Source organism: Strix aluco, chromosome 5, assembly GCF_031877795.1.
Source record: "Strix aluco isolate bStrAlu1 chromosome 5, bStrAlu1.hap1, whole genome shotgun sequence".
NCBI classification, from domain to species: domain Eukaryota; kingdom Metazoa; phylum Chordata; class Aves; order Strigiformes; family Strigidae; genus Strix; species Strix aluco.
The window spans coordinates 632,197-657,809 of NC_133935.1; the positions used below are offsets into that span (position 1 = coordinate 632,197).

At 42.1% G+C, this 25,613-nt stretch overlaps 1 protein-coding gene across 1 annotated transcript in view; it reads right to left on the reverse strand.

Annotated features, from left to right (window-relative positions):
- Window positions 1-25,613, reverse strand: part of SCUBE1 (signal peptide, CUB domain and EGF like domain containing 1) — a 207,889-nt gene that overhangs the window by 84,117 nt on the left and 98,159 nt on the right. Inside the window, exons 5-7 of the mRNA XM_074825576.1 lie at window positions 18,367-18,492; window positions 9,891-10,007; window positions 6,947-7,036 (exon numbers count right to left, since the gene is read on the reverse strand). Coding sequence (XP_074681677.1) covers window positions 6,947-7,036; window positions 9,891-10,007; window positions 18,367-18,492 — 333 coding nt within the window. The remainder of the gene's footprint in view (window positions 1-6,946; window positions 7,037-9,890; window positions 10,008-18,366; window positions 18,493-25,613) is intronic.

Below are 25,613 nucleotides of genomic sequence, written 5' to 3' on the forward strand. Positions count from 1 at the left end.
CTGCTCTTTGCTCAGGCTGGCTCAGCGGTTCCCCTCGCGCTGCTCCGATGGCCCCAGCTGCTCCAAGCACAGCCCCTTCTCAACTCCCGAGCACAGCCCCTTCTCAGCTCTCGCTACTCCGGGGCTGGCACAGCACACCCCTCCTCTCAACATCTGTGTACAGAGCAGAATCTTACAGGAATAATTAATCACTAGTGGCATCACCGCTGTATGCAGGTGAACTGCATGGCTGTGACTAATAACGACTATCTAATTGGGTAAAAAAACACTCAAAATCCCACTCAAATTCTGACCAAAAATACACAAATTCTGAAAGCCTGAAACTTGGAAGAGATTAAAACTTAAGTCAGGAAAGGCGCTTTTTTTTTTTTTTTTTTTGGTAATATCCTGTTGATTGTACAGATGAGCTTGCCTTTAAGAAAGGGGGAATCTGCGGTGTAAGAAAGGAATGAGACAGAGAACAGATGATCAGACTGCTGCTGCCATCCCTAAAACCAATTTTCCTGCGAGCGGCAGTACCTGCAGTATATGGCATGAGATCAGGGTACAGGGGGTGGACCCAGAGGACAACAAGCCCAAGGAGAAACTAAACACACAACTAAAATATTTGAATTTCCAGTTAAGTGAGATCTATGCTATTCTCATGCAAATTATGTTCTGTGATGCTAAAAGGATAGAGAAAGAGCATTCAGAAGAGTATAATGAAAGAAACAAATAGCTGTGAGCAGATGAAGGAGAAACTGAAAGAGCTTCATGTTCAGGGAATGAAAAAGGTGAGACAGAAAGGGGAACTTGCAGGATGTGGAATTCTTCACTCCGTTATGCTTGTCTCCTCATTTCCGTGCAATTTCATGATTGGTAGAATTTTATTTGCATAAAAATAGGATGAGAATTCTGCACCGCCACATACAGAATGTGTGAAGAAACAACCTGGTGAATCTTGCACCGAATCATGAATCCCACAGCTCTCCTTTCAGAAAAGTTGGATTCCTCTTCAGGGATCACTGCATATTTGGGGAACAGCACTTGATAGATGGGATCAGGTGTTTTAGAAGCACGGAATGAGTCCAGTCTGGTCGCCAAAAACCAGCACTATTAGTTGTGACTGTGTTGCTTTTTCTAAGCAGAGAAGCTGAATTTAAGAAAAAATGAAATACCCTAAGCATTGTGAAGGAGCATTATCTCCTGACCTTGGACAAATCCTTTCATTTTAAATGGAAAAGAAAAACAATGGAAGGTACTGGTAGGAATTCTGGATAAGGTCAGAGTCTTTATCATCAGCAAAGAAATGAAGAAAAGGGATTTTTACAGGAAATAGCACACCATTCACAAACTCAATGAATAAAAGTGACGATAACTCAAGATGAAAGGATCTGCCCGAGAGAGAGAGAGAATGCATGAATGACCTCAGGGATTCCTTCCCCCTGTTTTCTATGACTTCATATAGCAAAGCAGAACTGACAGAAAGAGTTAAAGTGAGGTCTTGGTTTCACAGCTAGTAACTGGGTTAGAGATCCTCCTGGCAATACGCCTGTTAATAATATGTTTTAAATACTTTATTGATTAAAGCACACAAAGATTGTGATGCATACAGAGCAGCACACTTGGCTTTCTGGCAGTGAGAATTTCTAAGTCAGATAAAAGCCATTCAGAGAAATAAAGACATATTTTAAGTAACCTGAAAGAGTCCTAGAAGCTAGTACAACAAAGCTAGGAACTCAAGTACATACTGAAAAGGTGCTCTTGGCTTAAAGTGACCCTTGGTAGGCTGTAACTATGATAGAAGTTAATTGCTTTGGAAGAACACTTGAAAACAAACACCAGCTTGTCCATCTCCCTGCTCTTTGAGACAGAAGACTGGGAGTAGGTTCACCTGGAAACTCTCATTTTATTTTGAAAGAGAACCAAAAATGAAGTCTGCAGAATCCATTTTTAATTCACACTGGAATAAAACAACCTAAGACTTTAGGAAATTTTCTAATGGAAAACCAGAGGTCCTAACGCTCTTTATTCCAATTGCTTGGCAGTTGAGGCATTACATGCCATGTTAGAAACCCAGGTCCCATTTTCTAGTCCTTTAGGTTTATTGAAACTGAAGAATGCCAAGCCCCTACCAGGCTATCGGTTATCAATACTGGCCCTGAGGGTAGAGCGCCTTCATGAGTTAGTCTGACTTTACAGCCCAACATTTCCCTTGAACGTGGGTGGCAAATCCCCATGAAAGGGTCTTCAGTATAATCTCCTCACATTTCAAATGAATGCTCTAACCAGACTACATTCTGTCTCCCTATTCTGAAGATCCTTCCAGGCAAAAGCACTGTGAAAACCAGAGTCTTACCACAAAACTTTCTTTCAAGAAAAAAGAAAGGCTTTTGCCAGAAAACTCTCATCAGATTAAAGGATTTTTTAGGTAAAGAATGCATGGCTTCAGTAAGGCTCTACAGTTCTACAGCTCCGTCCTGAGCTCCAAAGGAGCTAAATATGGCTCCATATAAACCTGATCCACTTGACTACTAAAGAGTACAGGGAGGGACATGAAACATGGTGAGAAATGGGTCAGGTCCACCTCTTCAAAAATAAGATCTAAGAAATGCCCTGGATAGAACATCGTGGTTGTGTCGCTAAAAGACCTTAAGGATTCATGCAGCCTAGTAAGGCCTGTGATGACAACGTAGCAAGTGACTGCGTTTTGAAAGACAATCTAAAAATTTCTTGGTTCTAAGAGTTGATGTAAAAAGTAGCCAAAGAGCAAAGCATTACCTTTGATTAGGACATGAGGACTTTATGAGTCTTAAGACCAGATAGTTCTGCAGTTCTGCTTCCTCAAAGAGGAAGTTTTCAGCTGCCTGTCACATCTTTGTAAGCAGCTGACTTACTCGTAATGAGGCAGCCCAATGGCATAACTGATGCTGTACAATCCATTTTTGTGTCCACAGGATCAAGTTCTATGTAAAAAACCGACAATTCTCTATAAGCACCCTGTAGCCTTTTCAAGCAAAAGACAGCACCCAAGACTAGAGTACTACTAAGTCAGTGAGACTTGATAATTTACAATATATAGAACGATAAAGCACTAGACTAGTGGATGCCTCATCATTACAGCTGTAGACTCTGGGGCTATGGGACTTAGGAGTTCTGTCCAGGGCTGCAATAGCAAAAAGAGATTTGGGAACTGGATACATCAATAAAAGCAACTTCCACTGCTGAAGATGTGACACTGGACAAAGTATTTTGAGGATACGTGTATTAGTAGGATTGAGTGGAAATTTGGCACTTCTGAAGTTGTGTGCCCACACTAGAATGGCTTTCATCCAGGCAGGCAGGGCATGAGATACTGTGTTTCAAACTGATGCTGGATTTAGACTGAACAATATGTAATAATTAAATGCATTAGCACACTCCTCTAATGAGGCGGGGCAGTCTCATGCTATGATGCTATGACAGGAAAAACAGTCCTGGCAAATAAGTTCTTGAGGAGAAGAAGGGAAAGGAAAATGGGGAGGTTTCTGTGACTGCTCCTAAGAAACACACTGAAAATATTTTCAGACAAAATTGTGTTGTACCATACAAAACAGAGATTTGAACATAATTTTAAGAGCTGAAGGCAGTGCTCAAGTAACTGCAAGATAAACTATACCAGATGTTAAAGAAGACCTGAAGATAGTGGTTGTGCCCTACTGATTTGTAGTAAGTGCGAGGTGTTCTGCAACAAGGTGGATGTAAACAGATAATGGTAGGGCGCTGGTTTGAAATGCCTGGACGTGTGCACTCCTGCAGGATGAACGTGCACCCTCCTTCCTGATCTACAGAACGTGTGTGGCTCAACGTCCAGCTCACAGCAGGCACCGCAGAACTCTGGCAGAGGGCAAAGCCTCACCAGAAGCCCACCTGGGGTACAATAAGGCTGCACTCCTGCCCATCTGCAGCAGCACTGGCCCAGGGGGAGGGGAGAAAATGCACATGAGCTGTATGAAGAGCACTACGGTGCAACATGCACTGAGCAGGGAGAAGATACTCAGTGCCACCTCTTTCATGAGAGCAGCCTTTACTCTGAATCCGAGTGATTTCTCTGAACAGGGGAGATGAAGGACGACTGGAAGTCCCCAGGGTCTTTCCAAACATTATGAAAAGAGTTGGATGAAAATTCCTAGAAATCACCAGATGGCTCTAAAGGAAGGCTTCTTGTAGATCATCAAACACCGGTTTCTTGTCTGCCTCACAAGATCCAGATAAAAATGCCTCTAACAGGAAGGAAGGAGGTGTATTTATCTACTTTTCTCTGTTTAAGATTTAGCCACAAGTCACAGGACACAGTGACCAGGACATGGGCCCTGTCAGAGTCAGTCAGAGCTACAGAGGGGACCAGTCTTGCTGTAGCAAAATGAGTGGCACAGGCAGCCATGTCTGGCAGCAGTCCCGTTCTCCTGAAGGAATCTCATGCAAACGTATTCTTAGCCTTGGTTGATACTAAGGGTTCTAAAGACCATAGTCATTTTAGTAACATGCAGCAAATGACAAGGGACTAGAAACTATCATCTCAGGGCTTGCAACTGAAAGCATCTTTCATCAGACTACTAAAATTACATAAAGTCATCTACTTCTCTACTCTCCCAAGACTGCCTGCAGGAGGGTCAAAAATCACAGTCCATTTACAAAAGCTGGTAACAAAGTTTCCTGAGGAGCCTTCCAGTACTTTCTATATATAACAGCTATTTAGAAAGCATCTGAAGACACATGGAATTTCATGGAAATGCCACTATGCTTTTGAAATGTAGTAAGACTCCACTAAAAAAAATAAATCATGGATTTTTTGAGCATCAGAATTCAGTAGAAATAAACAAGTAGAAAAGTCCCTAAGTAATAAGCCACCCACACTCAGATCTCACTTACTAATTAAATTTCTTTTCAGTTCTAGTTAATGTTTTTCTAAGGAATCAGTCATTCAAACACAGCATGTCCATAAACTCTCAGCTCTTGTCTGATACCTGCTAAGACAGGAGCTACTGAAGAGTTAAACAATGTCTTTTGCAAACTGGATTTTTAACTCTCTCCCTAAACCTATTTCTAGAGTCTATGTTCAGCTTGGAGCTTGCAGACCTGGTGTAACTAAGAAGCTTGTTGCCAATCGTTGTTGCTGGACTTTTGTAAGCAGTGTGAGCTTATTTTCAGGTTGGATAATTACTGCTGTCAGAGGGGGAGGCAGTGCACTATGTTGCTCGGTCCCTCTAAACCATATTGCACAGACTGTTAGTGGCTGGGCAAACTCACCATCCTCACCTGGAGGACTGGATTCTCCAGTGGTCTAGAGGACCGCTGCACATTTTTTTTCTGACTTCCTGTGAGACTATAGGTCTTATTGAAATTACAGCTAAAAGTGTTAATAGCACCTTCAGAAAGCAAGGTGAGCTGCCTCATAGCTTTTGTTAGCATAAATTAATTTAAACAGTGCATCATTAAACAATAAATCGATATGGGTCACTTGCTAGGTCTGCAAACTAATTGCAAATTAACAATCATAGATAATCTAAAAATAAAGGAACATATGCCCAGGTTTTCACACGAGGGAAACCTCAATATTACCACCTAATACCATTTCAGAGCTACACCACCACAGCATTTCCTACACAGGGGTTGCATGCTGGCCTACGATTAAGCAGATGGTTTGTCATGGGTGATGAGATACAAGCGATATGGAAACTTTGTAAATGTTGTCACCTGCTGCAACTATTAGCCCAGCAATCAACTAAACATTCAAAGCAAGGCTTCCGACCTCCTAGAGGTGGTCCTTCCAGGTAGGCGTGGATGCCGACAGCCAGAGCTGAGCTTGCCGAGGGCCAGCAGGACAGAGTCTGCAATGGACTCAGGGGTTTAAGAAATGGAATAGCAACCAGGAAGGAAAAGAGCAGAACCTTGTCTTGCCAGAATCGCTTCTGTGGGTGAAGAATCCCTGTCTTGTAGACAGTTTGCTGGCTACATCTCACCAATGCTCACTATGTTTAAAACCTAGTGGAAGCAATTGTATGTGGTGAGTAGGGCTCCAGAATGGAAAACACAGAGTAATGAACCACCTGAAAACCTCCAACCCACTGGCGTTACTCAGCAGCCTGTGCTACCCTGTGTCTTTGTCACATGAAAAGAGTCTGGCAGAGGTCCAGATACTCTACCCTTTCTATTTCCAAAAGGTCATTCCCACTAGTGGCCATAAATGTAACATGAAGAAGACAAGCACAAGGGTGCATGGTGGGTTAACTGAGAGCAGAAGCTAAAGAATTATCTTCATTGTTCAATGCATTTCCTCATCCCTTCCATGCTCAGGCTCCAACAACACAGAGAAACAAGCCAGGCTTCAGGCTTGAAAGAAGAACATACGGAAACTCACTAGTCACTAGGGAAAGATCTTTCAGTGGTTACTAAAAGGTTAGCTGCACAAAGGAAATAAATGAATTTCCAGTCATAATATTTACATTTCAATCAAAAGTACTGCAAATTTTAAGTATGCAAATGCAGTTGCTCATTTAACGCCACACATGTAATAGAACATTGTTTCATATCATCATCCACTTTCAAGTCAATAAGCAGGTCTGCAACATGAGACTTCTCAGGAATCCTACAGCAACACATACACACAAACACACACAAATCACGTGTAAGAAGTAGCTTGCATAAGGTAAGTAAGGTTAATGGCAAAAGCTTCTTTCTATGCAGAAGAAATTGAACATTAAAGCTGCAGCATTAGGAAAAAAAGTTTAAAAACAAGAAATGAAGTTGTACAACAGATGAGAACTTAACAAAATTGGTGACCTTTCCACACAGATGAAGTCAGGTTAAAAAAAAACAAACCAAACCAAAACCAAAGGGACCAAATGAGACCAAAAGAGAACCTCCCCCCCACACACATACAGACAAAAGTGAGAGCACAACAAAGGAAGTGGAAGAAAAGTGTTACCCATAAGTAGCCGCCGTTTCACCCGCTTGTCCACATCAGCTACTGACGTGGCATTGTACTCAGAACTCTCAATTGCAGCCTCATCCTTCTCTAAAACACAAGTAAGGGACAAACATGGAGCAGTTGGTTAATCACAAGCCCAATTTTCCGCTGCCTAAGACAGTTTCTTGGCATGGCACAGCCAAAGCCAAGAAGCAAGGCATGAAAGCACTAAACCCCCGTTAGAGAGTTAATTCCCTTTGAGACCCCAGGACAAAATTAACGGGTGTTTAGGGAAAGGAGGAAGAAAGAGGGGGAGGAGGAAGAATGGTCAACTATGAAGTAATTAACCACATATGGGAAGCGGGATTCCTACTGGAGAACAAGACAGCTACCAGGAGTGCCCCAGAGAGGTGTTAATGGTGAAAATTAAAATTCAGGGATGCTAGTTAAACAAACTACCAAAGACAAACTGTAAAGTGCTTCAGGCTAATGGGGCACCAGGACCTGAAGGTGGCAGGCAGAAGACCGAGACAGACAGAGCGAGCTGGAAGAGTCCGGTGATGGATGGGCACGGACGCACCAGAGTCTCGTACACACTGACACATCGTGAGGAGAAACCAAACAACAGCATGCAAATTAAACAAAAACAACAACAAAAATAAACAAACAACAAACCAAACAAACACAAAAAAAGATCAATTTGGGCAGTGCTGGTTGCCTGCTTGTCTATGAAACACTACTAGCTAAACATTCAATGCTAGGAAAGATGTTGCAAGAACAGGGTTTAGTAATTTTATAAGCATGCAGTAAGCAAGATGATGTCAGCAGAGGTCATTGCACAAGGTAGTCTGATATCCTACATGTAAGAGTTTCATACAGCGTAATGAGGACTTTAGTTTGGTTATGCTTCATTAGAAATACACAGAAACAGTCGCAAGTGTGGGAAGAGATGATCAGTAAGTGAAATAAAAATAAAGGTTTCTGATACTGGAGAGCAATGGAGAAGCAGCAGCTGGGTAAATAAAATGATTTATACAGAGAGGGAAATGCTTATTAGGAAAACAAAAAACAAGATGCAAGTGGGGACTTTCACATGCAGCAAACAAAAAAATAAAAGGATAAGTCAAGCAAACGAAGACAAAATATGTTAGACAAAGGGTCAACAAGTATTTATCTGGCATTGCAGAAGTTTGCATTCTTGCAGTGATGCCTGGAATATACACACCACTGAAGACAGCAAACACTGGAATCACTGAAGTGAGGAGGAGGAGGAGGCTGGCAGGTTTTGTTTGTGGCAACACTACATGGTTGAGTGGTAACAAGAAGTTGTTTTGTTTTGTTTTTAACAAGTTCTAGATGGGATCAGGCTGCAATAGAGGCTTTTGTTTGAGTTTTTTTTTTTTATTTTGCTCTGTAAATAATTAATGAACGTCAGTTATCAGACAAGACAGGCAATCAGGAACCATCACCAGAAAGCAGGAATAAAAATGTAAAAAATAAATTAAAAAATGTGAAAGTATTCTAAGAGAAAGAACTACTTAGAGGGAAGAAAATCAGCACAGGCAGTAATATGTGACTTACATCACAAGACCAAGGAATGTAACATGGAGTTGTATGTATTACATTACAAAAACGGAAAAAAAGGCAAAAAACAGTTGCAGTCTACACAGCTTTTAAAATAATTTTTACATGCTGGACAAAATAAAACATCAATCCAAGGATATTAGCGAACACTAATAAATAGAAGAGCAATTCTCCATTCAATAAAACCTGCTCTCAAGGCCCTCGCTCTTGCAAATCCTCTGCATCTGGACCAGCCACAGGCTCCAGGGAGGGTTACGTAAAGAGCGGGACTGTACGACGGAGCCCTCCGCGTTCATCAAAAGTACGACCGAGACACAGCCCGTGTGTGACACAGCCCGTGTGTGACACAGCCCGTGTGTGCAGCGCGGCAGAGGCCGGTGCCCAGCCCCGCGGAGCTCCGCCAGAGCCAGCCCAGCCCTCGCCTGCCCCACGCTTGGCGGAGCCCAAGCCACGGGAGGGAGCGGGGCTCGGGGCAGCCCCGGAGCTCTGGGCCATGGATCTGCCCAAGGGATCGCTCCGGAGAACTGGCAGAGCTCCGTGGGTTTCAAGTGCTCGGCCTTGCAGTGTCGATAGAGGAGAGAAAAGATGATCAATGTGTGTCCGTGCTTCTTTAACCGCAGGAGATTACTAGGACTTTGTAACAGTTTGAAATTAAACAGACAAAAAAAGTCAACAGTGCCAGTGAAAACCATTTTAGGTTCTGATCTGTGAGTAAGAATTTCCAAATTTTAACTTGCAGTATGCAAAAATATCCTTTTTTATTTAGAAAAAAAAAGCAGTGTGGAAAGAAATGGTGTTAAGTAAACAATATATTTTATAATCATAACTGTTTGGACAGCATCTCCCAAGATGCTCCATCTCTTGAATGGCTTTTTCCTACTGATAATCTGAGTGAAAGCTTATTCACTGCAAGTGCTGTAATTTTTAGAATCATAAAACATACAACAGGGAAGAAAGCACCTCATGATGATTAATTTTCCCCGATAACAGCTTAGAAAAGAGGATCATTTTCCTCACCTTGCTTACGCAAGGAAGTCTTGGCTCATGAAAGTGAATGAAAGAGCTGAACTTTCTTTCACAGTTACAAACGTTCTACACCTTTTTACTTCAAAAATTATTAGAGCTATGAAAAGAAATAACAGTTGCAAAGGCGTAACAAAGGGATACTTCATTAACAAACATTTTGACAGACACACACCAACGCTTCTCTCTCTGTAGCGTGACCTCAGCTGCCTGGGCCAGGAACTGCCGCCGCAGACTTCTCCCAGCAGCCGTGCTAATCACCTCTGAGATACACACACACACACACACACACAGACGTGCACAGAGACATTCTAGCAGGAATATGAAACAAAACGCGCTGCAGAGAAGTACTCACCAATGCAGGTTCGGCCATCTGAATGTAGGGCATACTTCTGATGACAACCACACACAGGACCAGTATCTGTGTCATCACAGGTGTGTTGGCAGCCTCCATTCCCATAGTTACAGGTTACTAGTTAAGCCCCAAATGAATGTGTATATATGTATATATAAATAAAATGACAATGAAACCAATTAGTCTTTTCAATGAAAGCAGTTAGGCCTTTCAGAATTCAGAAGAGCAGTAACAAACCAAGACATATGGCAACATTACATTTGTATTTGCAGTTATTTGCGTTTCTTATTCTGACCCCCCTTATCTTTGCCACGCTCCTGTCTCATGCCCTCCTCTCAATCCATGCAGTGAAAAAAAAAAAAGAAAAAGGGAAGCTTTTTCCTCAGTCTGTTTGAATCCGTAATTTCAGTATGAGTGGTTAGCCAATTCCATCTCTTCCTAAAAGCCACATGCTTCATACCCGTGATGTACGTGGCATGAAGAAATGCCCAGTCTACTAACACAGATGTCTATAGGCAGCATTTCTCTTTCCTTCCCCTTCATTCTCTAAGTGGAGGAAGCAGAGACCAAACAGCAAGAATAGCACCATCCGAGTCCTGAAATCTATTATTTCAAGCACCGGTCCTCCTAGAGTAGAAGAATGTTTACAAATAAAACAGGAAACATGTTCTTTTTTCTTTTCTTCTCTGAAACAAAAAATACAGGGTTGTTATGGCCCTGCAGCCTGACGGCCTCAGCTAAGAAGGAAACATCGGAGATGTCACTGGCACTTCCAAGCACACGGTGCCAAAGGGCTTTTAGCAATTAACATGCCCTGCAGTGGAAGAATACTACACATTAAAGCAAACGTTTTTCATGACAGGTAGAGTTTTGAAGTGTACATCAATTAACAGATCAGATTACGTTTCCTTTGTCACATGATGGATTTAATTTCTGGCTCTGAAGGCAAACCAGTTTCTCCGTATTAAGCTGGCTGGTGCCATTACCAACACCTCTCATCTGCCCCTGCTCCGTTTAATCCTTTGCAGTCACATAGCTTGATGCTGAATAACACAATTCTGATTTGACTGAATTCTGAATTCAATTTACTGTCTTTATATACAGGTAATTTGGACTAAGGTCTTTACTGGTATGTATATACTGGCAGATATGGGGCAAATCTAATATATCATTATTCAGTTAGATCATACTCATCATTTCACAGGGCTTCAATGTTTTCAAATATTATAGTAATTTAAATACTGACTCCTACTAATCAGAAGGAACTTCCTTATATTGGTCTTAGCAGAATTTTCTTTTTAGATAAGAAAGTTTATAAAAGAGCCAAGGTAGCAAATCGCAATATACAGTAGAACCAAGACAATGGTTAACAGGATTTTAAGATCATGTATCTAAATTTAAACTGAGGTTCTATCTAATCCAACAGGGCTAAGCTCATATAACTGCCCACTGACCTCAGTGCCTCTGCTTTAACACTACCTGCTTAAAATGGAGTAGACTGGAATTTTCAGTCACGGTAACTAGAATGGAAATATCCCAGTGCTGAACAGTCATGGCTCTCTCAGCCATCACTTCAGCATTTCGCTTAAAACGGAACAATGCTAAGAAAAGCAACTGAGGGAGACTCACCACAGCATATCCAACAGAACACCCACCCAAACCTCCTGCCAGCGTGGGAACTGCAAGTTTCCATCTGCAGTCCCTGAAGTCTGGCAAAGATCACAGCAGGAACTGCCCATCTGTGTGTGCACAGTGAGCACGGAGCAGAGGCCACGATGGGTGCGAGCATCCTTGGCCCTTCCCGTGCATACTTTGAATGAAATCCCCATGTTGTTCAGAGGTAGTGAGGGAATAGACACACGGCCCAGGGGTAAGAACCACCCCTGAGAAGAGGGATTCCCACCTCTCCTCCCAGGAATACTGCCGGTTTATCCAACTGGGAAGAATGTCAGTGAGAACGATGGAGGGCAGCCTGATCCACGTCCCGTTTTTGGAGCTTGACAGTTTGGGCACTAGACTGGAAAATGGGAATTGTGGTTCAGTCCCACCAGACAGAGGAGGGAACTGAACTCACATACCCCAAGTCATAAGAATCCTAAACTTCCAAGGAATTACATTTAAAAAGCCCCCTAAGCAACAACCATCCCCAGGCGTTCTTTCTCCATCTCCAGTTTTATAACTTAGCTATTAATTTATTTTTGTGAAAAAATACATGAAGGAAACCATTCTGCTTTGAATCAAATGGAAGCAACATTTCATTTTCTTCAATACACAGCAACATTTTAGCTTTTATTTTTGATGCAAAACTAATTAAATTTTACCTTAATTCTCCATTCTTAAACCTCCCGCCTTTTCAATGCAGTCATGCTTACAAATCATTTCCTTGTACAACACTACGCCTGCCCTTATTCACCTCTCTTCTTTTTGCCTGTTCTTTGATTTTGCAATTTTTTGGGGTCAATCTTTTCCTTGTGGCTCCCTCTGCCACATTAGACATGCAGCAGTGCCTTGGTTCACCTGGAGGTAGGCTGAGAGCTAGAGGAACAGAGCCGGGTTGTGGGCTGCAGCCTGGCTGTGAGCTCTCTCCTGGCTGCGTGGCCGGGCTGGGATCAGGCGGGGGCACTGGGGCTACACGAGGCGGCTGCTTCCGACACCCCCAGAGCTGGGCACAGGCTGGCAGAGCGCATCGGGTAAGGTGACGTCTGTCTACCTACGCTCCCTCCTTCTTGGCCCCGTACGCCACTCCCTGGAGGTTCACTCAGTGTTTCTACCCCTGCAGGACCACAGTGCCATCATGAATTAACCTAAAGGTGTTGTTTAGGCCAGATGTTTAAATACATTTCTAGTCAACGGTATTTTTATTGAAGATTTTAAGGTGCAATCAGCAACAAAGTGCATATTTTAAACAACTTGACTGCAGTGGTTATTTCTGGCGTTCCTTGTTGAAGGCCTCTGCTGGCAGAGGTAAAAATACCCTAACATGGTTGGCTCCAATCCACACAATATAGGGGACTTCTCCTTATTATATTTGCCTATGAAAAATTGCACTGGACTGATGGGGTTTATAGCAAATCCTGCAGAATCACACAATTCTCTTACAGTTTCTCTCTATACTAAAGTTACTGGTTCCTGTTCCATCCAGTCAATGAAATACACGTAGGTCAGTTCCTTTTTCTGTCTCTTACAAATTTTAGTAAATCACCTTTTTGAAAGATTTTAATTTCTGTCTAGACTACAATTTATTTATTTATTTTAAGCAACTTGAGCCAAAATTCTGGAGCTTGACAGCTCTGCAGGGAAAACTGGTACAAAATCCAGTTGTAAAATATGTAATTCCAATTTTCTTCCAGCCTTAGTCCTGTGGCAGTGACAATGTGAATTTTCTCTTGCTTAGAGGAAGAAAACCAAAATTATTTAAAAGCAAAGGGACATCCAGATCTACTCCATTTTTTGTCAGAAAGCATTAAAGCAAAATTAATGAGAAATCTCAAAGTGTTCTTTTAAAAATCATTTCTAATAGATTTGGACTGTACAGCTACGCAAAGGCCTGTGTGCTCATTCAGAGCCTGTGACATTCATTAGAGGCAAAATGGTAAATTCTGACAGGCAGATCACCTTCAAATATTATAACTCATGTTACAATAAAAGAGATGGAAAATATTAAGTAATTTTTTTTTTCCAAAGGAGAATATACACATATCTGTTAGCACTCAGATACACTTATCCCCACCCAGCAGGTTTAAAACCAGAGTAACAGCATTGACAGTGCTTCAGCATCCATCTATGTCCTAAGTGCAGCCCAAACGCCCCTTCTCTCCCCGCGGCCTGGCTGATGCAGCCCCTGACCGAGGGGCCCTGCGGAGCACCCCGGCTCTGTCAGGTGCCTGACGCCGCTGGCCGAGCTCCAGAGTGTTCTCCCAACACTGTCTCCAGGGTGAAGGCAGAGCTCTGGGGCACCCTGGGCTGGGGCCCAGCCAGCCTGCAGACTGAGCCCTTCCTTCGCTGCCCCCCGTGCCCCGGCTCCTGCCACGGCCAGTCCTCCCCACGGCCCCAGCCCTCCACCGCCTGCCTGGACTGGGGCTGGCTGGGCCGAGCTCAGCGCTCCTCAGACACAGCTCTGCGAGGAGGCCACAGCTTCCACCCCTGCAAACGGATGGACTGTCCTGAAAGGACATTTTGATGATGAAAGACAAGAAGCAACTGTCTGGAAGAGGAATGATATCTTACAGAACAAAAGGGATTTTCATGTACTTATTCCACTAAATAACGATATTGATATTCCATGCTAAAACCCCCAGAAGACAGAAAATACCAGAATTCAGCCTCACTCTACAGGCTAAATCCTCCTTCCAGTGCTTCTCTGAGCTTTCACACAATCCCTTCCCTGGTCTCTTCCATCTGACATGCCCAGGACTAGGAGTATTTGAAAATGTGGGGCCAAATATTAGATCTAGCATTTAGTACCCACTAACCCAAAAACTCCCCTAAGACAACGATTCAATATATATATTGAAATATATACTATGGCTCTGATGCCACAGAATTTGCAACAAGACAGATCTTTTGTTTTTGCAGCATGGCTTTCTGTGAAGCTCAAACCAGCATGCTGCAATTTCAGATAAATTAAAAATGGCACTGTTTTTTAACTAAACTGGCCACTGAATATATAATTTATATAAATATATGGGCATCTCTTTCTATGTGATAAAGCTGTGCAGGCAACATTGCTTGCGTTATTTATTCTAGTATGGCCTTACATTTTTAACATTCTGGAGATCTTTGCACTGACAGCAAATAGCTGCCTGAGAACACTGTCAGCAGGGGCTGAAAAGCTCCCACTTGGCATAGGTGGGACAGCATCTTATTGTAAACAGACTGGACAGGATTTTTAGAATTACTTAGCACTAGCCCTCCTGCTCACTTCAATCATTATTATCAGAAGGGACAGATAGAAATAGCTGTAGTTAAGGTTATCCAGCATTTTTCATTAAAAGACTCTGTTTTCACTTGTTTATAACTCCAGCAGAATTATTTCCTTTAGGTTGCAACTTGCAGGTATGTGTATCTACTTTAGGTTTCCTCTTACTTTCTCACGTTCCAGCTAATAATGAGATTACCAAAAAAGGTCTTGGTTTGTTCACGTTAGAGGAAAAAACCTTCAGTTTATTAAAAATTACTAATGCAATCATGCTCAGGAGCAGGATCTTAAAATCTATCATGGATGCAGATATAGAAAGAGGAGGTAATTTCCCACATTTTTCCACTATAATCTGGAACCAAATTCACTATTCCTAAGTCTCTTTCTGCTGCCAGCAAGTATCTATGAAAACCACTGACTAATGGCTTGTGTACACAGAAAACGGTAGTTTCCTGCTGCTTTGGATCTAAAGGATGCAGCTCTTCTGAGCAATTCTGTACGGTTCTGTACGACTCTGCTTGCTGTCCTTCTAGATGACCTCCTGAGGTCCCTTCCAGCCTCAATGCCTCTGTGTTTTCCTAGCATGGGGGCAAGATTATTTATTTTTTTTGCAACTGAGAAACTGTATGTTTAAAATTTACACTAAGAAACTATTAAAGTTGCAATATTAAGCACTCAAAAAATGACAAAATACCAGACTTCTGATACACAGACTTATTGTATCATGATAACGATCCTTAATGACAACTGCAGAAAACACTCCTGTCTTATTCGATGCACAGTGGAGCTGGGGAAAGTCAGGTCTGTGGAGACAGCTGGAGAACCTTGTCTCATCTGCTGCAGAATGAGCAGTAAATCAGAAACAGACTGTCAAGAAAGGATGGTCTTGTTCAGACAGTGATTAGAGCCCTAAAAAACTCTAATCTGCCCTGCCATGGAATTCCTCCTTAGGACTCGGCAAGTCACTTGACTCACATCTATTACAGTTACAAATATTATATTCCTTTCTCCATGGCTTTTGCAACCACAGCTGGAGTCACTGGGAGCTCGGCTTTGATCATACTAAAGTGCTATAAACGCTGAGCTGGGTTCTGGGTGTTTCCTGTTAATCACCTATCACTACTAAATGACTTTGACATTAACATCTTTATATTCACTTCCCATTTGTAAGATAGGCAAACCAGTACTTTTGAACTTGACAAGAATGTTCTGGAAATACATTACCAATGCCTACAAAGCACTTTGACATTACAGTAATGAGTATCATGGGGAAACCCATGAGGAAATTAAAAATTTTATGTTCACAATAGGGTTTAAATACTGTGCAGCAGGCAAGGCATGACACTGAGTTATGGAGAGGAAGTTATTGAACAAAAGCCTGTTTGATGAGCACTGACCATGGTGCCCACTGAATGAAGCAAGACACCACTGGTGACTGCCTTATCAGCATGCGATGATATAATCAGGGGATACATAATCATCTCATTAGGATGTAATGACAATCCTGTAATGCAGGCAGAAAAAACAGGGAGCCTCCCCCCAATTTTTTATGCTCTCTAACTTATTTTAACATCTTTTTTAACTGAGGAACATGTCTCATTACTAGTGGACTTGGGCCAATACATCTGAAACTCCCTCCCAGTATTCTGGTTCAATTGCAAACTGGCTGATAAAAATTCCCTTAGTGAGGTACTGGTTCTCTGCCACTTGGTAACATGAAAAACCAGAGAGGCAAGCACCGACAAACCCTGACAGGCACAGTCTCCCAGAGGGACCGTGAGAAATCAGAATAATGGAGGACTGCAGGGATGTACTAGGGATACATCAGACCCGTCCAGTCCCTGCTATGCTGGGCTATGACCCAGTCCAGGCTGACCAGGGGCAAGTGTATTTTTTTCAGCTCTTCAACACAGCTGTACCCAGCACTCACAAAGCTGCAGCTCAAGATTTAAGCCAATTCCACTGAAACGGTTAGCTGTGAAAAAGGCTTTTTTAAAATTCAAGATTTGATTTCAGAACTGGACCTTTATAAATAGCCTGCTGTAATCTCACAATTATTGTCCCAGGCTATCTGGCTGCAGCTTTATACTTCTTTGCATTTGGAAGGGCTAGAAGTACAGTCATTTTAAATAAGACTCTGGAGTATATTTGCAGAATGTGCTGTGGGTTTAGGGGTCGGTGTACTCTGCAGCAAGCGCTGCATCCTTGAAAAACTCAGCATCCCTACTTAAAGGTCTGTAAGCAGAAGTTCATTACTACAACTTGAACACCACTGGGCACAGATTAAATTCAAGTTTTGCACTCTATTAAACCTTGAGGCGTTTAGAATTATTGTTCTAGAAAAGGCTTTAATCCTCCTGTCACCATCTCACTATGAAAAAGGGTAATGTAGTTCCTAAGGAATGTATAAATGTGTGGAACCAATAATAAACAACATCAATAAACATCCTCTCTCACTTTAACAATGTAGCTGACGTTGCACTTCAATTAACAGCACGCAATGGTCACTTCTAATAAACACTGAGAATTAAAATTACCATAAAGGTAATTTTTCTCTGTGCTTTTGCCTTTGGCCCTGTGTAGCCTCTTAATACTGAGGAGCAATCAGGCTGCACAATATCCTGTGGCATTTCTTGATGATATTCAAAGGTGATTCTTTTGACTTTGTACTTGGGAACTCATATCATCTAAGTGTGTTTACACAGTGGAGATCTCGGGCAGAAAAAAGCTGAAGTGGAAGGAAGGCTTTCACAAAAATACTGGCCCTATCCAAAGCACAAAACATGTTTCATGTCATTTTATTGCACTTCCTTTTTCTCATCTCTCACAAAGCTACTGAGCAGGAAAGCAAGCTCTTGGAGTCAGCTCTGACACTCACTGAAGCCATCAGAAAGACTCCCATGCATTCTGGAAGCTTTCTGGTGACAGTGCTAGGTTACAGAGGGTCAATTATTTTAAACCGTACAGAACAATTTCCAATTTTTTGGGCTAATGGATATCTGTATCTTCAGCATCCCAGCTTCAAGAATACATCACTCAGGGTTTTTCTTTGAAGAACAGCATATATAATACAGTTTTCAAATGCATGTTTTCAAAGTAATAAAAGTAGACTGTGTGTAGTGGAATCAGGACTAAAACAAATATTCTTATCCTTTAAAAACTTTTTTAGCACTCTTAATTTGATAGCTGTGCTGGGCTTATCATTAAATCTATTAGCAGATTTATCATGCATCTATCACTGTGGACCTTGAAAATACTGCAAGCCAGAATCCTCTGTGCTTTATTTGTTTTGCTTTACAAGGAAAGCCTGGATTACAGTGACCCCTCGCTTTTCTGCACTCATAGGAAGGTTTTTTCTAACAGAGTCACTGCCAACGTTCTGTTACTGAATCCCTCTTACCCATCCCCAAGCACACCTTCTACAACAAAAACCACATTAGTAAAATTACAAATCACCTTTGAGCAAAACAAAGTTGATTTCTTGGCTTTTGGAAAATAACAACAATAAAGAAAATAAGACATTTTGGGGCATTTGAAATTTAATCTTCATCTACCTACATTTGCAGTCCTTCTGGTTTTTGGCAAGTTCAAAGCCAGGCCTACATTCACAGGCAACCCCACCTTTGGGTGTCTCCCGGCAGATGTGTGCACACCCATGATCTTTGTTCATACAGTTCATACCCTCTGTAAAAAAAAAGACAGAAAAATGGAAAATATTAGTACTGAAATAAAATTACAAAATAATTATACACATCCAGTCCTCCAGTAATTTGAACTGTAATTTTTATTTTGCATCTGGCCTATGTTCCACAAGCAAAAGAACACAGCTGGAAAGAGGTATACGATCACCAAACCCGGGTAACAAAGGACCAACCTCCTCTGGGGCAAACACAACAAGTACTACTGTGGAATACAGGCTGTCTGTGCTGCACGGAGAAACCAGGACTTGTGATTCCCCTATCCATATCCATATTCTAATCTGTCAGGAAAATATCATGGATTTAAAGGACACTCCAGGAAGTTGTCTGTCCCACAGCTGGTTATCAGAGTTGAATAACTCACTGTTATTTTTTCCTTGCATAAATTTAATGGTTGTTACTGTCCGGTGCATTTTTATTTGCCTGTTAATGTGCTTTATGTTTTCTAACACACAAAATCTACCAAAGGTTGTATCTGAGCATTTTTGCTTGGATGTGTTTCTTCACTATTTGCTATATACCTCAGTTATCTGTCACCCACCATCAGCACAGCCCACCTCCAACAAACCCACTACCGCTTTCCTCTTTGACTTTATTGAACAAGACATACCAGCTGTTCAACAAACATCCAAGCGCCATGGGCGGACTCCTGCTAATGTTTATGCCCAGGAGCAGCAGCAACCAGCTTTCTAAACCTTGTCAGTGATTTCGATACTGAACGCGCCTTATGCTCTTAGAGGCCTTCATTACCGACTTCACTCAAATCCCACATATTCACAGAAATCCTGAACTCAGGCCTTGTGGGTCAGCACCTAGCATTCCTGGCGTGAAGGAGGCTAGCTAGATTTGCATTACAAAGCCTGCCCGGACTTCTCCTTGGATATCTGACCTGGAAAGGAGAGACAAATTCTCTGAGTAGACTGATGGAGAATTCACAGCATAACTCAGCTTACTGCCGTGAAAACAGCACGTATTCCCCAAAACTGCTGCATGCGATGGCAGCGCGGGCCCCGCAGCTCGCTTGTCCCTGCGCACCATGGCTACTCCTCCTGTTCCAGGCTAATTGCTCAAAACAACTCCAGTGCAAAATGTTCAACTTCAATCTACGGTGACAACGTAGTGTAAGGAAATGTTTTTTCAGGGCTGCTGCAGTTTTTGCTTCCAAAGGTGAAAAGGATCACTGCCCTCCCTTTTTATTCTTACAGAAACTACAGGCACGCACCAGCCACCTCTGGCACCTACAGACCGCCTGTAGGCGGAGGCTGGGCCCACACTAGCAAATACTTGGAACCAAGTGTCAAGGCTTTATGATGAATTTGAGCAACATTTTCTCTGCACACAAAATAGTTTTTAACTGAACACAAATCAGTGTCTAAGATAGCTACTAAGAAACTTTGTGTACAGAATTGTGAGGAGGAAACGCTACAGAAAGTCAGTCAGAGATTCCCTCAGGTTGACAGAAGATAACGGCTTCAGAAGTTACGTGCACGGCTCGACTTTACCTCAGCCAGGTTTATATTAGTAGAGCAATGAAAAACACACATCACCATCTCTCCTACATAAACTATCAGCATCTTAAATCTCACTGCCTATGAAAACCAGCATTATAGACAACAGATATATTTCTCTCTCTTCTGAATTCTCCTCTGTGTTGGCCTTGATGAGTCTAAAAACTTGCCAAAGCACAAAGTTATTTTCTGTAAACTGCAGCCTGGACAGCAGATGCTATTGGAAGACACAACACCCACTATATACTATACACTACACCACTCTATACATCGAAGTGAGGTATGAATGTTTTGTTTGGCTGAACAGATATAAGAAACCTGGGAACGGGCTGATTGAAGGTTTTGAGGCATTTTATAATCTCTTTCTCTCCACTTCTCCCAACAAAGGATTTCAGACACAATGTGTTTGACAAACTGCATTCCTGCGCACTACACTATGTTCAGAAAAGGATCTGGGAAAGATAACACATGCCTGATTGAGTCACACTGCTCAGGCAATGAGAAGAGAGGAATTAGACAGATGAAAGAAGATATTTAATGGCCCAGAGGTGTAATGAAGCGAGTGATTTTCAGTGTTTACTTACAGATACTGACTATCTGCCATTGTTAAAATCACTTGAGAAGACAGAAATTGTGCACTGCTAAAAATATCGGGAGAAATCAAAGATCAGAATTACTGCATTTTGAAACAGAAGTGAAAGACAAAGCAGAATTTTATGCTGGTAGTTGTGTGTAAGACCACAATATTTCAGTTACTGTATTAATCATTTCAGTTGTTGCATTCATCAGGTAGTTGGGGCTGTAGAAATACTATTTCAGTTCCATGTTTAGCTTGAGAAGAACATCACAGAAATCTCCTAAGCCTGAAACCTACTGTTTCAGAAAATGTAAGTTTTTCTGCTGAGAAGAAAGACCATTATCTTTCAGTCAAGAGCAGGAACTCATTCGCAATCAAACTTCTCATTTATATTTTACTATTTTTCAAAAACCCTAAGAATTAAATTACAAAAAATTCCTGAATAAAATTTTGCTTAGGCCTGAAAAAAAGATTTAAATAAAAATGCAAGCAAATAAATATTTTGGCTTGTTTAAAATGTAATCTAAACCAAATCTGTGTTAATTTGCAAATAGTTTTAATCATTCCAAATTTTAATTTTTCAACAAATACAGTATTTGGCCAGATGTCTTCTGTATCAATCTACATACAGAAATGATTTATGAATCATTGTTGATACAGAAGATTTACTTTTTTTTCAAGCAGACTCTTTGGGCAATACTGAACCTTTTAGGATATAGCATATAAATCACACTAAACCCCACAAAAATATGCTAGATACCTTCCTAATGCTAGTTTAGTTGCTATACAAATGCATATAAATGAGAGAGAAAAATACTCCTAAAATGACTTTGTCCAGTGTTCTCTTTAGCAGGGTGTGGTCGAAACTCTAAAATGAACTAGAAATCCATAAAGCACCTCACGCCTGTTTCCCTACACTGGGACTGGATGGAGAGTGCTGCCGGAGGCAGAACCGCCGCTCTGCTGACAGCACACACACCGCTCTGCGGTCACAGCACCAGTGACATGTCCCAGTTACCATCTCCCCTCACTGCCACTGACAGCACACACACCGCTCTGCGGTCACAGCACCAGTGACATGTCCCAGTTACCATCTCCCCTCACTGCCACCTCCTGAAGTTCACGTTCAGCAGCCACCCAAGGCGCAGGTGCATTCTCCATGAGGAAGCCCGAGTGTGAAGCGCAGCACGGGCAGGATTCCCCTGGTGGCAGAGGGGGCTGTTTCTGAGGCACCTCGGCGCCTGCCCTGGCGTTCAGCCCTCTGGGCCCCAGGACAAAGGGCGAGCCAAGGGGCAGGCGGGCAGCGCGTTCCAGACCCCCCTGCCCCCCCCACCCCCACCCCCCACCCCCCCGGCAGTGCCCCACTCCAGCAAAGCCGCCGTCTTCCCTGGGGGGTGACCGGCACAGCCAAGGACAGACGGCTTGAGTTGGACAAACAGGTGGAAAACTAGTCATTTGTATAAAAAACATGATCATGGAAAAATTGGGTGGGATTCTCCTGCTCATTTAAACGCGTTTTAAGTCTTTCTCTTAAATGACCATAAACCCCACGTCAGCAGAGGGGCCCCAGCACCAAGAGCGGTGCCCTGCGCTTCACGTGTTGCTCCTTCCCACTGCTGACCAGCGTCACGCAGACCCAGGGAGGAGAGGGGAAACACCTACGGAATTATTCTAGGCCTTTCCCAAGACGCTACAGAGTTATGCCAGCAGCAGTTCTACTTCTCTATGTTGCATGGCCCAGGCAAAGTATCAGGCAATGGACCTTCCACCCGAGCCTTAACCAGAAAGTACCCGCAGAACCACATCTGTTACCACAGGGGCTGGTGGCCCCGCTCCCTCTCCCATCGTGTGTGCAACTGCATCGCTCTGGTTTGGACACAAGGAGCTGTTCCCAGCTGCTGCTCTTGAGTTCTGCACTGAGCTGTGTGTGCCAGCCTCTACAGCTGATGGGACTAGGGGTCACAGCTCCCAAACCGAGGGAAGGACTAAATGTTGATCAAAGAGAAGCCTGTACATCAAAAAAATCCTTACTTCATTGTCATGACACTAAATGTCCAACGTTGAAAGGTTCTAGGTTTTTCATGTTAACTGCTAATAAAAGCAGTGCCTTAATTCCACATGCTGCTACTCAAGGTACCCTCTGAAGTACAGCACAAGAATGGGTGCGTGCTGTCTTCGGCAGTGCTGGCAGATAGCAAAATAAACTTTGCAAACACAGACACATTCTCTTCAAATTCACCTTACAAAAAGACAGCAAAACAAAATCCAATAGAAAATATATTATAAACAGGAAGAGAAATGCTACTTAAGAAAGGAAAACACTAATCTAATTAAATCCTCTCTCAGCATTTTAGATCTGACTTGAGAAACTCTCTCCTATTGCATTCCTGGATTTTTTCTGACTTTCAGTTACAAAAGATTGTTCATGGGAGAGTGGCAGACATTGTTATATGACCCACAATCCACATTCATTTTTGTTCCTGGCCTAGGAGAGATTTGGGTGTGAGTCTACTACATTAATCCAGTCTGCCATCTAGTTACACAAATCTCTTAATAGTGCTGTTCTGCAAAATGTTCAGTCTGATACAATGACTTCTCCATTGTATTATGCTTTAAAAATGTTTTCAGCTCAATGGCTCTGGAAGTGCTTAAATCAGGCTGACTGTGACAACTAAGGTACTGATCAGCCTTTATTTTTCATTATCACTGCCTGTTCTCATCTTAAAGACTTCTAGCAATATTTTACTCTGTGGTTCATCATCTATGCTTACATTATTCTCTATGTTGTCATAATTTCACTTATTCTGTATTTATATTGCTGCTATTTTTTATAACTTCCAAATAAACATGCTGATTCCAAACACAATCTGAAAGACTACTTTAAATTGCACCAAAGATACAATACCGTAATAAACTTTAGAATATTGTCAGAATATATGCAGCTGAATGTCGTAAGAAAATACAAGAAATCTTGAACTTAACCCATACAGACACACTGACATGCACAGTAGCATGCGTGTCACTTATACTCAATCCTCAAAACTACATAATTGGATTCTCTTTTTTTGTTGGTAAGTTAATTTAGCATCAGGTACACGGTGGAATCTCTTATTGCAGTCGCACCCTTATTTAACAAAAAAAATGAATCTTATAAAAAAAAAATTTTAAAAGTTGTATATGATTTATGAAATTCATACATCACACATAATTTGTATGATTCTGCTGCAGTAACTTCCAGAAGAGTTAAAAGACATTAAATGTAAGTTATATGCAAGTCATTGACTTGCTGGACTCAGATAAGCCACAGTGTTTAATTATTTATGAATGCTTTGCACACTTTTAATGAACATACCCTGTACGTAAAGTAAAGCATAAATCTTTATAACACAAACAACAAGCAATTGTTGTGGTTAGTTTCTCTCCATCAATCTTAGTTATAGGGGATAATTACTTCTGCCTGGGTAGGGGATCCACGCGGTGCTACGAAACCGCTACCAGCAACATTCAGGACTTTGAGGACTTCTCACTTGTAGAGAACTGCTGATGTAAGGAAAGGGGAGTTCAACTGTATCGGGATCAGTTGATACCGTTCAACTCTATCAGTATGTATTTTATATCATGGCAAAAATATGATCATATCAAGTACACTGTAAGTGCAATAACGATAAAGTAAGAAACAGCATGTAGCATGCCTTTAGATCACCTGATTGTCAGTTATGGTCACTCTCTCAGTGCCTGGTGCTTGAACAAGGGGAATATATCTTCATCAGCAGAGAGAGGACAGAACACAAGAGGAAACAAGCATTCTTGTTTTAGTTGTTTACTAAACTGCTAACATAGTGGGAATTTTTTGTTTGTTTTCTTTTTAAAAAACATGTGCGGAACTACAGTGCCTCAGTAAAACACACCGGTCAATAACCAAACAATTCAGAGGAACTGAGAGAGAAACTCCTCTCCCAGAGTTTCTGGTTTACTCTGTTAGGAATGGGAGCCAAACAAAACACAGTAAAGTTTCTGATGGAGACAGGAACATGATGTCAGTGAAAGTGCAAGATGGCTGTTTCAAGTCAAATGTCACATTATGCATGTAAATTGTGGTCCTATAAATGCAGTGAGATGGCTGACTATCCCAAAAAAGCATCCTGTTAACTTTGTGGCTGGCTTGTGGAAAGCAGCTCCCCAGCCACACCTGTGAATGTCCCTGCTCCGGCCCTCCAAGGCAGCATCCTGTGCGCTGCACAAGAGTGAGAGGAATCAACGTTTGGCTGAACAACTCAATTACAGTCAACAAATACACATGGTCAGATCTCAGCTCCACTAAAGCCAAAGGATTGTTTTCCAGCAGCCTGGATCTGACCTTTATGCTGCACTGTTGCATCAGATCTGGCCACTTCTGGCTCACTAATGAGGGCCTGATGCTGGGTAAGCTCGGCTCACCAGTGAGAGCCTAGGATGCTCTCATCTCAAAACAGACTATGTCCTTACATGAGGATTAAAAAAACCCACCAAGATTTACTCTCTTCAGCAAGAAAACGGAAAAATTGATTGAGGCAGCTACCCTTCCTCAGCCGATCACAACGCCATGGGTACAAAGCATCCACGCAGGCACAGGCGAGTAGAGCTGAGAGAGAAACCTCACGCTGCGTGTGCTGGAAATGCAGTAATCGATGCCACGGGCTAAGGCTCTGTGTGTTGTTAACTGAATGAATGCAAGACTTCCTTCCCATCTTCGTTCCTGAACTAAGTTGCTTGGTTCTGCCTAAAGCTTTAGGAAAATGCAATTGTTTCAGTGACTACAACTCACCCCAACAGAGGTTGAGAAGAAAACAGGCAAACTGACCCAAGGAAACAGAATTTTACTGTTAAGTAGGTTGGCTGGAGAAATCCTGGACATCATACAAGAAAACAGCTGCTGGTATATTACAAAATAAACAAATTCAAGTTTGTTTAGCAATTACATGTGTTTTCAGTTTGTATATAAAACGTGCTTAGGGACAGCATCTTCAGCAGGCAGGCCTGCAG